Below are 13571 nucleotides of genomic sequence, written 5' to 3' on the forward strand. Positions count from 1 at the left end.
AATATTTCACGACCATCAAAAATAAGTTAAAGGAAAAGTTTGCTCAAGTCCTGCTCTTTTGCAATTCTTCTTAGGGGCAGTATATTCAGGATTAAAACATCCTTCCCTATGAACCTCTACTTAAATCTACTGTTAGTTAAACAAGAAATACAGACTTTAGTTTCTTTTCAGAACAGCTTTAGAGGTAGGCCCTGTGAAAACCCTCAGGTCACGTGGAAAATCAAAGTCTCACCGTAGGCAGCGGGGTCAGCCACGTGCTCCTGCATGAAACACCCAAACCCCGAGAGGTTTGTGGTCACGCTAGGGATGCCCATCACGGTGCATTCAGCTGCCAAGAACAGAGAATGAGCTTCAGACCTAGGCCATGTGCAGGGGAAAGGGTCCTGTCTGCCTAGCGGTATGGACGGTTACTCCCTGCCAGGCTGGGCCTATGCCTCATAGTCACTCACAGAGCGGGTAACCTTCGCAACCATCCTGTGAAGTGATGCTGATATCACTTCTCTCTCACAGGTGAAGAAATTAAAGCCTGGGGAGTTGGTGTAACTTGGTCACTTCCCAGAATCGGAGACATATGAGAGTTGGCATTTGAAGACCTGCTGCTGTCTACTACCTGAGACCAGCTGGCTATTTTCTGGGTTTTGTTCTGTTCTGAGCTCATGGCTCTGTTGGGCAACTGTATGGGGTAGGGTATGTGGTTGGACACAGCAGGTTCTCCATTACTATAATCTTCTCGGTGTGCAACCTACTACTCTCTTGAGGGTGCAGGGAATTCACAGTCTCCCTCAGTCTTCCATCACAGTTTGACCAAAACCTGTTTCCTGCAAAATATCTAAGCTATCTCTAGAAATAGCCTTCTTTCATAGATACCTACATTTTCTTTGTTTCTTTGAGTGAGTGTGTGAACCTGTGTGTGCAGATTTGTGTGAATGCCCAAGGCTGATGTCAGGAAATTTCCTTAGTTGCTCTTCAACCTCATTCTTTTAAGCAAGGTCTCTCCATCAAACCCAGAGCTCGGTTTACGAAATCCATTAAAAATGTGTTTTTCTGAAATAGCTTTTAGAGAACCATATTGGAAGACTTTCTATTCTTTCTTTCTTTCTTTCTTTCTTTCTTTCTTTCTTTCTTTCTTTCTTCTTGACTTTCAATTTTCATTCAACTCTATCTATTTGGTTTCTACTTCACACTAACAAGGTGTAACTAAATAGTGTATAACCCTCATAAAACAATGTTTCCCTCTGCACTAGGCTGGATGCCCACTCAGAAGGCAGCAAACCCCACTGGGGCACAGTCCCATACAGGTTTTGCCCCTGTTCTTAGGTTAGAATCTGCAAAGCATAAAATTGATCCTTGAAATGGATCCAACCCAAATCATTTTTAAACAAAGTGAGAAAGCAAAACCTCAGTAGAAATTTCCTAACACCTTTACCTTACCCGCACACTTGAAACAACGACACCAGAATCGGAGACCACAGCCTACGCATATCGCATACCTGGAGTGTAACCCCACGGTTCATAGTATGATGGGAACACCCCAAGATGACAACCTCGGACAAATTCTTCATAATCCATGGGTAGTAGGGGGCTGGTGGAGGACAGAAATTCTGGGTGTAAAATCACCTAAAAGAGAAAGTTCTAATGAAGAAAATAAAGAAAACAAAATGCCTCTACGCTTTGCTAATTTCAGTGCTAGAGTCAGTGTGCTGCACATTCAGAGATGAAGGGAAAGATCAGCAGTAAAGAGTGTAGACTCTACTTTCCTCCTCCCTCCACTCCGTAGCTCAGAGTCTCTGCTCTGCAAGCCTAACCTTGCCCTTCAGTTCCCCATCTTGGATCATGGGTAGAGAGTTAGCAAGCACACCTTCACTTTCACACTAAACTAGACCTTGAAGCCCTCTCCAGCCTATTCTCCGATGAAAGCTATATTTGGTTCTCCAACAGCTGAGCCTGGTCTTATTTGTCAGTTTGTTCCCAACTTGACTGAGAAAGAGGGGCTGGATCACCTGTGACCCACGCACGAGTTAGCTGAGGAAAACGGGGCTCAGGGGAAGGAAGAGCCCTGTCCTGATTCGACAGTGCCAACCTCTCTCGCCTAGAGGCGGTTGCTCACTACCACACCATGCTTTTATGCCACAAGGCTCTCTAGTGTCCTCTAAAGACGGTATCTATGCCTCTGCTCAAAAGGCACCCTTGACTCAGAGAAAAATGCCACCATGCATGAAGGCCTGTGTGCAGTGATGTGTTGGTGTTCAGGAACCAATGCACCAGAGTCTAAGTACCTACTACTATGTAGACCTTGATAACTATATGATATTCTGGAAAAGACAGAGTTACAGAAGTTAAACCAAATGCATATGCAGAGCCCAGAGGGTGTTTAGGACAGTAAAGCTGCTCCATACAGCACTATAGTGATGACTGCACATCCTTGTTCAGTTGTCCAAACTCAGAATGAATAATGCCAAGATGAGTCCTAACACAAAGACAAACCTGGAGGGGTAGCAATGTACCGACTAGAGCCATCAGTTGTAGCAAATGTTGAGGCTGTTACAGAGAAGAGGGGATACCCAGCAAGCAGAAACTGAAAACTGGAATTAAAGGCCATTAAAGCGTATATGCAGGACTTGAAAGGAAGGCATAAAGGGCTGCTGCACAGCTCTGCAGACCCACGTAGAAACCAGGCAGGAGGAATGGGGAGGCAGATCAGTGGTTAAGAGCACTAACTAATTTACCAGAGGATCTGGATTCCATTCCCAGCACCACGGCATAGCTCACAACCATCAGTTCCAGTTTCAGAATATCTGGTGCCTTCCTTTGTCCTCCCTGTGCATACACATGGTGCACAGACATACATGCAGGCAAAACACCACGTGCATAAAATAATAATAAAACATCACTCCAAATGAACAGCATTTGTCACAATGAACACACGTGCAGGGCCACCAAGGTGGCTCAATGGTTACAGGTGTTTATCAGTAAGCTTGACAACCTGAGTTTGATCCCCAGAAATCAACACTGGAAAGAGAGAGCTGACTCCCACAAGCTGTCCTCAGACCTTTTCATCAACGCCATTACACATTTCATCTCCCACCCCCCCACACACACAAAATAAGTCAATGAATGAGAATAACTTTAGAATAAGTGCATAAAAGAAAATAAAAACATTTAAAGACATAATTCATATCATATTCCTTTCCTAAAGTAAGGTTTAGAATACATTTTGACCATTAAAATTTATGTAATTTTCTTGTGCCCTACTGCTAATATTGTGCAGTGAAACAAATGTTAGGATTAAATCTCATAGTTGCCTAATATCTAAGAATATTCTAATTACCTAAAACAGGAAGCAGACTCAGTTTTCTTTAGGAGTGTATAAATTCTTTTCTGGAGGATGTTAACACAATAAAGAGCTTCAATATATGCTATATGATTCTTTTGTTTGGATATGTGCATGGGGCTATATGTTCTCGAGGGCACCTGTGTTTGTTGGTATCCCTGTATTTGTGCACGTGGAGGCCAAAGCTTAACCCCAAATCCTGTTTCTAAGGAGCTCTCCAGGTTACTTTTTGATGCAGGGTCTCTCTTTGGTCTGGCGCTCACCAATTAAACCAGGCAGGCTTGCTGGTGAGCACCAGGGATCCGCTGGATGCCCCTGAGCACTCGGATTACAAGTGTGTGCCACCAGCCAAGCTTTTACCAGAGCACTGGAGGGTGATCTCAAGCTCTCACGCTTGCACAGCAAGCACTTTCCCGATGGAGTCTTTGCCACAGCCTGTTTGGCACAATTTTGAAGCAGTCTATAATCAAACAAATTAGCTCCACCTTGACTCTGTCTGCACGATTGTTGAAGAGTCCGATTCGTCTAATGGTGCTGAGGATGGGATCCGTGGAGTCATCGATCATGTTGTGAGTGGTCACAGGAGGCAAAGACTGTCTCTGAGGGAACACAGGGAAGAAAATGTCAGCAGTGAAAAGCATCAGCAAGTGTGACTCATTTCTGCAAAAGGCCGCTGACATTTCATGCACCCTGTCTGTAATCAGCCCTCTGAGAGGACGCCTGGCTACGATGAGTAAGCTTTGTGTGTCAAGAGAAAGTTCTTGAGCTTTCTTCACAGACTGTGAGCAGAAAGCTTCTGTTCCTTTATGCAGGCACTGAGTCAAAGGCTCTGTCGCCATGGCTGCTTCTGAGTTTATCCAGGATGGGAAGGTACTTTAGAATCATCATCCAAAATGACCTTGATTCACTGGAATTGTCTAACAAACCACACTATTAACAGAGGAACCCCATGCACATCTTGTATGCTGCATTACATTTTGAAATAACAATTATGTTCAGCTGAGAAGCGCTGGCATTTTCTCTACTGTGGTGCGGATTCTGCACTTTTGGACATTTTCACAAGGTTCTTTCTTATAATGGACATAGCTTTTCAGCTCAGTATATTAGTTGAAAAGGAATTTTGTAAATGGATTAAAAACAGATTTTGTAAGATTTCTTTAAAAAAAAAACTCCCTTAGAAATAACTCATAAAGGCACATATAAAATTGTTGTGAGAATTTTGAAATTTTGGTTTCTTTAAAAACAGAACTCTGTTTTTGTTTGAATTACAGGTATGAGAATATGGAGCTGCTTTGCAGCAGATGACTGTGATTTGTGTCATGCTCAAGCAGATCCTTGGTTTTGCCACCTGAGGATAGTTTCTGCAATTGGGTGACATTTGAAATTCTGAGGACTTTTCAGGAGGTATATAAACATGAGGGCCCCGAGAGGCATGATTGGGTGTTGGTTGCGGTTTGTTACATAGACCTTACATAGACAGAGGAAGAGGAGGAATTAAATATCCCAGTGGTGAAGATCAAACTTACTCCAAGGAACTCGATGTCCCTAATCAGCAGGAGGCGGTCTAGCAATAACTTCTTACCCCCTTTCCTCTCTGTCCTTGTCTATCTCCTATCTAGTTTTAGTGGGTGGAAAGGGAAGAAGAAAAGGGATGAAGAAAGGTAGAAGAAAGAAGAGTCCACAAAGCAGTAAAAAGTCTGGTTACACAAAATCGTTCAAGTGGCTATTTAAGACTATTTTTTCTGGGTGGGTAAAATGGCTCAGTGGTTAATGGTTCTTGCTGCCAAGCCTAATGACTTGAGTTTCATCTCTGGGACCCACATGGTGAAAGAATGAACAGAAAATTTTTTTTTTCTGCTCTAAGATTTGAAACTTCCCAATTTAGTACATTTCTTCACACACACACACACACACAAAAAAAAGCCTACGTTGATTTTAAAGATCATGGGAAATGGTGGGTACCTTAAAGTTTTTCTTACCTGAGTAGAAAAAATGGCTCTTTTCATAATTGTTAAGTCATCTCGATCCAAAATATTGTTCATGTCAGGAATTTCTCCTCTGTGATGAGAGCAGTGTTAGAAACAAAAATAGCTACCACTAGTTAGGTGCTTTCTAACTATCAGGCATACACAACTCACCTATTGTAATAATGCTATTTACTAAGATGTTAACACAGATTTAATATATAAATATTAAAATGTATTTATCAAATTAAGTCAATATATATTTGAACTCAAAAGCTCCCTCAGTTTCAAACTGTTGTATGAATGAGTTCTCCACGGAGTAAGAATTTCTGTGCACATGCACACATGGTCTCCTGTGTACAAGCCGTTTACTGGTATTGTCAAATGAAAGAAAATACTAGTACTCATATGAGATGACATCTTCAAAAGCTACAATGTCCATTATGTCTAGAACAAAGTGCATGGAAGTGTCTAAATTGTGGCCTGTGAATGGTGAAGCCATAAATATTTGTGTGTACATTGTTTCATGCCCAGTATTTCTCAAACTTCCTAATGCTTTAGTTGTTGTGTTGTCGTGACCTCAAACCATAACATTACTTTCATTGCTACTTCATAACTGTACATCCGTTACTGTTATAAATCATAATGTAAATATCTGATATGCAACCCCTGCTAAAGGGTCACTCAATTCTCAAAAAGCTTGCACCCCACAGCTTGAGAACTGCTGTTGAGCACTTACCTCAATAACCCATCGTAGAGTTTCTTTCCAAACTTTTCTTTCATAGAATGCACAGTGTCCCTGTTTGACACAGAAAGATTAACTTTTCATATTCATCTGTGGGTGTTTGAATGAGAACAGCAAACATAGGCTCATATGTTTGTCTGCTTGGTCTCCAGTTGGAGGAACTGTTTGGGAAAGATTAGGAGGTGTGGCCTTGTTAAAGAGGAGTAGCCTTGTTAGAGGAGGAGTGGCCTTGTTAGAGGACCTATGTCATTGGGAGTGAGCTCTGAGGTGTCAAAATGCCCGTGCAATTCCTAGTTAGCTCTCTGTGCCTCATAACTGTGGATCAAAATGTAAGCCATCAGCTAATGCTCCAGCACCCTGCTGGCCTACTGGCTGTCATGCTTCCCACCATGATGGTCATGGGCTCTAACCCTCTACAACTGTGAATGCTGAATTAAAATTTTCCTTTATAAGTTGCCTTGGTTGTGGTATTTTTGTCACAACCACAGAAAGGTAATTAAGACACCATCTGTTGTGAAGGTGCTGTTGTCTCATTAGCATTCCTGGAAGTTACAGGTTTTTGTTGTTTTCTTTTTCATAGCCTCTCCTAGTATTTTCCTACTGGCCAATTTAGTGTGGTTGAAAAAACAATCCAGGACTAAGGCTTGGACAAAACACTTAACAGCCCAGAGTGCTGAAATTCTTTTTTGCTTGAGCTAACTTAGGGATAGTTGGGAGTGGGGAGGGTCAGTGAATAGAGGTGTAGATAGAGCAAGTTAGCGAAATGTTTGATCACTGACCTGGGCTGAGTGCAGGAGTCACTAAACCCATCTCCTTGCTTTGCTACACACTTTAATTTTTCTCGCTGTAAGAAATCTCCTACCCATCTTTAAAACCTACACATAGACACTTGCTCATCCCATGGTTGTTCATAAAGAAGTTTTCCTAGCACAACCCACCACATTCTGGGCATTGCATGGTCTAACCCCCGCAGCTAGCACCAGGAGAAGAGAGCATCAAGGAAGATGTGAAATCCAAGAGCACAGCTCACAGGTCACACACTTGGGCAAAACTCCCTTCACATGTTGCCTGAGAAGGCTGACAAGTGAGATTACCACAGCTGTTTCCGCACAGCCTGGCCCTTCAAGGTTTCCACGTTGAAATTGTTTGTCTTGGCAGGCATGATGAAAAACACCACGACAGTGACGTTACTCTTGTGCATCTGGGGAAGGTTAGAAAACACAGCAGCGTCACCCACCAAAGAGCAAAAGGCACCTGGCATGTGGACCTGAAGCCTGAGAAACACAGTTTTCACGTGTCTTCAGGGAGAAAGAATGCTGAGCACCAAACCACACAGTGAGGACCAATGACTTTTCAAGACTCTTCAATTTTAATTGAAAACTAACTTCCAACCAGGAATTGTCAGCAATAAATATTTCCACTAAAAAAAAATAACACAATTTAAAAAGACAATAATGGCTACTCATATCATTGTGTTTTCCTGTGTTAAAAAAACAAAAACAAACAAAAATTTGGGACCTGATAGGAAAAAAAAAAATTAATCAAAATTCCTTCTTTAAAAGTTCAGATTGGAAATGCAGTGAGGATTTAATTCTGACTCATCCTTTCTAATTTCCTCATACTGATTTCCACAAATAGGTTTTTAACATGTTTCTATTATATATATAGATGGTCCATGTGATGCATTTGGCTTTTAGGCTTAAAGTAAAGTGGCAATCACGTGCTTCACACTTTAGATATAGCAGATCCTGTACTGGAGAACTTTAAATACACACTTGACCTCAGTTCTTTCAACTATTATACACAATAAATGTGGCCGGTCTCATCCTGCTAATGTTAAGAAAGCATAGTATGTGTAATATTTTATACGAATGCCCATAACCTGTTAGGAACAAAGCTGACGTTTAAACTGGCATTTTTGGCAGCTCTCATGGGGCAATGAGATCTATCAAGCAGCTTTAGAGTAAAAGCATAAACTCAGTTAAAACTGTGAGTACATGGATGTCCTTATGATAAGATTACCCCCTGAGTGTGGGACATCTTTGCATCAGTTGTGTGGTCTCTGCCTTCTAAAACCTGACAGTCCATTCAGGATGTCTATAAATATCATAGGCTATGAAGTTTATGCAGGTGGCAGGCAACATACTATCAACATATTGTATATTTTAACTTCTCTGGGTATTATAATTATGTCTTCTCTCTAACTTAATAACAATAGGTTTTATTTACTTCACATCTACAATAAAAATGAACTTTTAATAATTATGTGGGTGGATTTATTAATAATTACTCTAAATATGATACATGTTTATGAGCCCATTTACAAAACATGCTTTCTGGGTGTATTCCAGAAAATATGAACAATACTATGCTAGAATAATGCTTTTCACTTTAATCTCTTTTGCAGATGGGATTATTAATTTATTTCTTATAATACACTTTAGGAAGTCTTTTAGGATACTTGGCATGATATCTTTGCTAAGAGAGGGGAAAAAAACTTATACCAGAAAAACTTTAAGAAGACAATCATACAGGATTTAGGAAAGCCTAGATTATCTTGGTACCTTTTTTGTTATTCATTTCTTTGTTTTGAACTGAGTGTGTATGTGTGTGGGTATGTGCACATGAGCACAGAGCTTGAGGAGGTCAGAAGAGGGCACTGGATGCCCTGGAACTGGAGTTTTGGGAGACTGTGAGCCACCGTGTGGGAGCTAGGAGCCCAGCTCTGAAAGAGGCATGTGCATTCAAGAGATGGCCCATCTCCCCAACTCCCAGTGTCTCGATAGCATTCCACCTTTACACTCCTGTCATCTGTTCTATATTTTAATGTGATAGGATTTAATATAAGCTGGTCACTTTAATCAACAACTATGGCAAGAAGTTGCCTCCTTTGGCCTGTGTTTCTTCGCTGAATCTGTTGGGAACCTCTTTCAAAGTTGGCTTCCACAACCTGGCAAAGGTTGTGTGCTATTGGAAGCAGAACCTTCTTCATGTTTCCAGGTAATGGGGCATGTCAGAGATAAACAGAATCTGTCAACATGGGCAGCTAGCATAGCCGGTGAGTGGGGAAGAACAGAATCTGCAAGATCTGTCTTTCCTGTTTTATGGAAGACTAGTGCTGTAGCACTTGGCAGCCACAAGGGTGACCATCAGGACACTGCATCATCACCCACAGGCTACATCTAGTTTCCTTCCTTCCTTCCTTCCTTCCTTCCTTCCTTCCTTCCTTCCTTCCTTCCTTCCTTCCTTCCTTTTTTCCTGACAGGGTTGCTCCGTGTAGCCCTGGCTGTCCTGGAACTAGCTCTATATATATATCAGGTTGTCATTCAACTCAGAGATCCCGCTGCCTCTGCCTCCAGAGTGCTGGGGTTAAAAGCATGCGCTACCACAGCTTATATCTGATTTCTAATAGGTGATATATCACTCTCAGTTTGCTGTATCTGTTTTTCAACAAACTCTCATTGAGAAAAAGGACTATTAAAATGACTTTCTGACATATAGCATGCATAGTGTGAAATTTTGACTAAGAAATGTGCTTTAGAGCATAGAATAGACAAAGACACATGTGAGTGACATATGCCTTTAATATATAAATAGAGTGGACAGGGTCATTTCCAGAATGACATTATCATTTAAAATATTTTATAACATCTCCTACCTCCCACGTTTGTGTGTGTGTGTGTGTGTGTGTATGTGTGCACGTATGTGTGTGTGTGTGTGTCTATGGTGGGGAGGGTCAGAGGCTAACTTCTGGCAGCTTGCTCTCTCTTTCCATTATGTGGGTCTTGGTGATGGAAATCAGACATGGCAGCAAACACTCTTTATTAGCTGATTCGTTTCACCTGCCTAAGGTTATCATTTTAAATTTCAGTCAAATGTACTATTGAATGTTAGGTTCTTCATGTCCCACAACAGACCACCTGTGAGAACCTTGGGTCACCCCCAAGAGCTTTCTTACCCTTAGAAGGAAATTGAGCCTGGATAAAGATTCAAGGAAGATGTCTGCTCCTTTGTTTGAGAACTCATACCTCCCAGCAATGAAAAGGAATAAAGTCTTCTCAAGATCAAAGTCCAAATGACTGAAACAAAACAAAATGCTTTCTAATAAAACACAATAACAACAACAAAATCCACAAGAAGTCTGTTCAAAGAGAAGGGGGCTGGGGAAAGAGAGACATTTGTGATAATGCTTGAAAACATCTTGAAAAAGGTTTGTATGTGTGTGTGTGTGTGTGTGTGTGTAAGAGAGAGAGAGAGAGAGAGAGTGAGAGAGAGGGTGTTGGACCTGATGTGGTGGTTGGAAACTGCTCTGGTGCTCTGCAAGAGCAGCATGTGTTCTCAACACTTGCACCATCTCCGCAGCCCCTGTGCTTTTATTTTTGAATAAACAAAAACATACCCATAAAAATGACCTCGAACAAAGTCCTGGATTCTGGCCTTGTACATGGCGTGAAGATTTTGAAATTCATGCACTGCAGAAAACCTCTTAACACTCAAGCCATTTGGAGTCACTACATCTGGAAAAGCAAAATAAAACCATGGGAACTTTTTTCCTGAGAAGGAATGCACATTCTCTGTCACCTTTAATGTGAAGGGCTAAGATAGACAGACAGACAGATAGATAGATAGATAGATAGATAGATAGATAGAACCCTGAATTTGGTAATTTCCTTAAAAGGCAATTAGTGTGGGAAGGCAAAAGAAGAGGCTAGTGGGTAAATGGAAGTGGAAGCTGTGGTTTGCTTTTCCAAGGTATTTAGCAGTGAGGTTAAAAAAAAAAAAAGACAGCATACAGCCCTTTAACAGGGCAGCTCTAGGAGAAAAAAGCATGAGTAATCACAAGGAGAGCCACTGTGGACAGAAAAAAAGCAAAGGGAAATTAGGAGAGAAAAGCAGATATTGTTAGCCAAACTTCTGTAAGAAGTTTGAGAAACAAGCATGAGAAAGAGTCTGCGCTGGCTGGGTTCTGTCAACTTACTAGCATCTCTGGGAAAAGGGAATCATAATTGAGAAAATGCCTCTGTAAGACTGGTCTATAGGCAACTTTGTGGTGCATTTTCTTGATCAGTGATTGCTGTGGGAGGCAGGACGCAGTGTGGGTGGGGCTGCCTCTGGGCAGACCGTCCTGGATGCTGTTAGGAAGCAGGCTGAGCAAACCATGAGGAACAGGCCAGTAAGCATCACCCTCCATGACCTGCTTCAGTTCCTGCCTTGACTTCCTGCCCTGACTTCCCTTCATGATGGACTGTGATCAGGACATGTATGATGAAACAAACCCTTTCCTTCCCAATTTGCTTTTGGTCCTGATTTTCATCACAGCAATAGAAACTCCAAGACAGAGACCAAGAGAACCCCAAATCCACGGGAACATTGAGAAAGAACAAAGACCTTAGCACAGCCCATCATGCTGCCACTGTTCTGTCCCCACACTTTGTTTTTCACTTGTTTGTTTCTTTTCTATTTCACAAAATATATTTATTCTTAAAGGCCCACCTCTAGGCCCCCAGGTGGTATCTGAAAATGAGGAAAGTGCAGGCAAGATCTCAGCAGTTAAGCAAGGATGCTGCACGCATTAGGGTGGCTCCGTAATTACCAGGCTTCCTCTTCAGCATGTGCTCCGCCTCAACGGCTGTGATCTCTGACACGGTGGTGAACACGTGGGCGCAGTGCACAGAGGCCCGTTCCATGCAGTAGCGGTGATAAATCTGCCTTTCCCCCGCCTCTTTGTCTATGTTGAACTGTTGAAAGCAAACACATGTGCCTTATGCAATCCTCTCCACAAGCAAAACAAAATCCACGATTTGTGAGCCGTTCTTCCTCACAGCTGTTTGAAGTTATCATGACCCCATCAAAGGGCTAGTGGATATTAAGCCACTTGCTAAAGTACAAAACTGGTATTTTAAAAAGCACTTGTTTGCTTCCTGTCTTCCAAACTGCTATTTCATCCAGTGTAAAATTTTGTCATTTGTTAACATGTTTTCTTACCCCACAGTTTATAAGTATAAGGATAATTCTAACCTGCAAAGATGTTACATTTTCCCACAAACAATGAAGCATAAACTAAAAAGGTTAAAAAAACAAATGGGGGAGGGCGCGTGGAGAATGGCTCTGCAGTTAAGAGCACTGGCTGCTCTTGCAGAGGACACAGATTCTCACGTGACAGCTCACAGCCATCTGTAACTACATTTCCAGAGGGCTAATGCCCTCTTCTGGCCTCAGAAGACACCAGGCCCATACATGGTACACAGACATACACACACTCAAAACGCCTATCCGCATAAAATAATAAAATAAAACAAAGCCTGGCAATAAACTTGACACTGAATGTTTGGATAACTATTGTCCTATTTAATTTGCTAAGAGAAAAAGAGTAGAGTGATTTTTTTTTCTTGGTTATATACTTCTTCCAAGCTAATACCAAAGAGTGCACACTCACTTTAAATAGATGCTATGTTAGAGTGGGGGCTCATCGGTCTTTCTGTCTTGGTTTGGTTTTGGTTTTGGCTTGTTTGTTTTTTGAAACAGGGTTTCTCTCTCTGTAGCCATGGACCTCACTCTGTAGACCAGGCTCGGCTCCAGCTTAGAGATCTGCCTGCCTCTGCATCTCTAGTGCAGGGATTAGAGACGAATATATTTCCATGAAATATCATAGTGCATTCTGGACATTTTAGCTAAAAACAACAAAAAACAGGAACCCAGAAACGAAATCCTTAATTAACCCTTAAATACTTGGGCCTCCTTCATTTCGCTTGCTCGGTGTCATAGTTCACAAAGCTTCCTGTGCCACTGCCGGTGTCCAAGGGAAAACAAGTCACTCATAAGCAGTATCATGGATGTCCTCAACCCACATCCAGCTCTGCTGACGACTGTTGTGTTTAGTCCTCATGAAACTCACTCAGGTATTCTGTCTTCATTTTACAGGCCAGGAAACAGAACCCTGCAGAGGTCTGGAAACTCGCCCACGGTCGCATTTGCATTAAAGGTCTTATTTGAGGTGTATAATTTGCTATGTTTAAATATTGTCTAAATCTGTCTCTAGTGTGAGCAGGGATCAACTGTAGTAAAAAAAAGAAAAAAAAAGCTTATGAATTTCACTAAAAGCCTGTTTTTGGCTTGGGATCCACTAGCAGCCAGCAGAACAGTTCATGAAGATGATAAGCTTGAAAGACATATCATAAATCTGAACGCACTTCTCATAGGTAATCATCATTGAAGGCATAATGACGTAACTATTACCTGTAATCAAAGGGCTTGCTGTAATCTCTCTGTGTTCTGTGCTGTGTCTGTTCCTAAGTAAAACTACCCAGTACACATTAGTTGTTTTTTACTGTCAGTCTGTGAGCGCACACAGCACTCTAGAGTGAAGGAGTCCATGGTCATGCTCAGATCCGAGCCTGACCCCCAGCAGCACTGGCTGCGCAGGGCTCATCACGAATCGCTGGCTTGCCCTCATTAACCGTTACCATACACCGTTTGCGGGTCTCCTTGGCCTCCTGGATTTCTGAATCCTTTGCTGACGTTAGTTAAAGCC

General features: G+C 41.9%; 1 protein-coding gene across 3 annotated transcripts in view; it reads right to left on the reverse strand.

Annotated features, from left to right (window-relative positions):
• Positions 1-13571, reverse strand: part of Gys2 (glycogen synthase 2) — a 33152-nt gene that overhangs the window by 6411 nt on the left and 13170 nt on the right. For 2 of the 3 annotated variants that reach the window (XM_021658881.2, XM_060384417.1), the window contains exons 5-13: positions 11634-11778; positions 10440-10557; positions 9999-10119; positions 7135-7241; positions 6035-6094; positions 5311-5389; positions 3817-3930; positions 1491-1617; positions 233-328 (exon numbers count right to left, since the gene is read on the reverse strand). In XM_021658881.2, coding sequence (XP_021514556.1) covers positions 233-328; positions 1491-1617; positions 3817-3930; positions 5311-5389; positions 6035-6094; positions 7135-7241; positions 9999-10119; positions 10440-10557; positions 11634-11778 — 967 coding nt within the window. The remainder of the gene's footprint in view (positions 1-232; positions 329-1490; positions 1618-3816; positions 3931-5310; positions 5390-6034; positions 6095-7134; positions 7242-9998; positions 10120-10439; positions 10558-11633; positions 11779-13571) is intronic. The other variant, XM_060384418.1, reaches the window with a different exon arrangement.

Source organism: Meriones unguiculatus, chromosome 5 (genome assembly GCF_030254825.1).
Source record: "Meriones unguiculatus strain TT.TT164.6M chromosome 5, Bangor_MerUng_6.1, whole genome shotgun sequence".
NCBI classification, from domain to species: Eukaryota; Metazoa; Chordata; class Mammalia; order Rodentia; family Muridae; genus Meriones; species Meriones unguiculatus.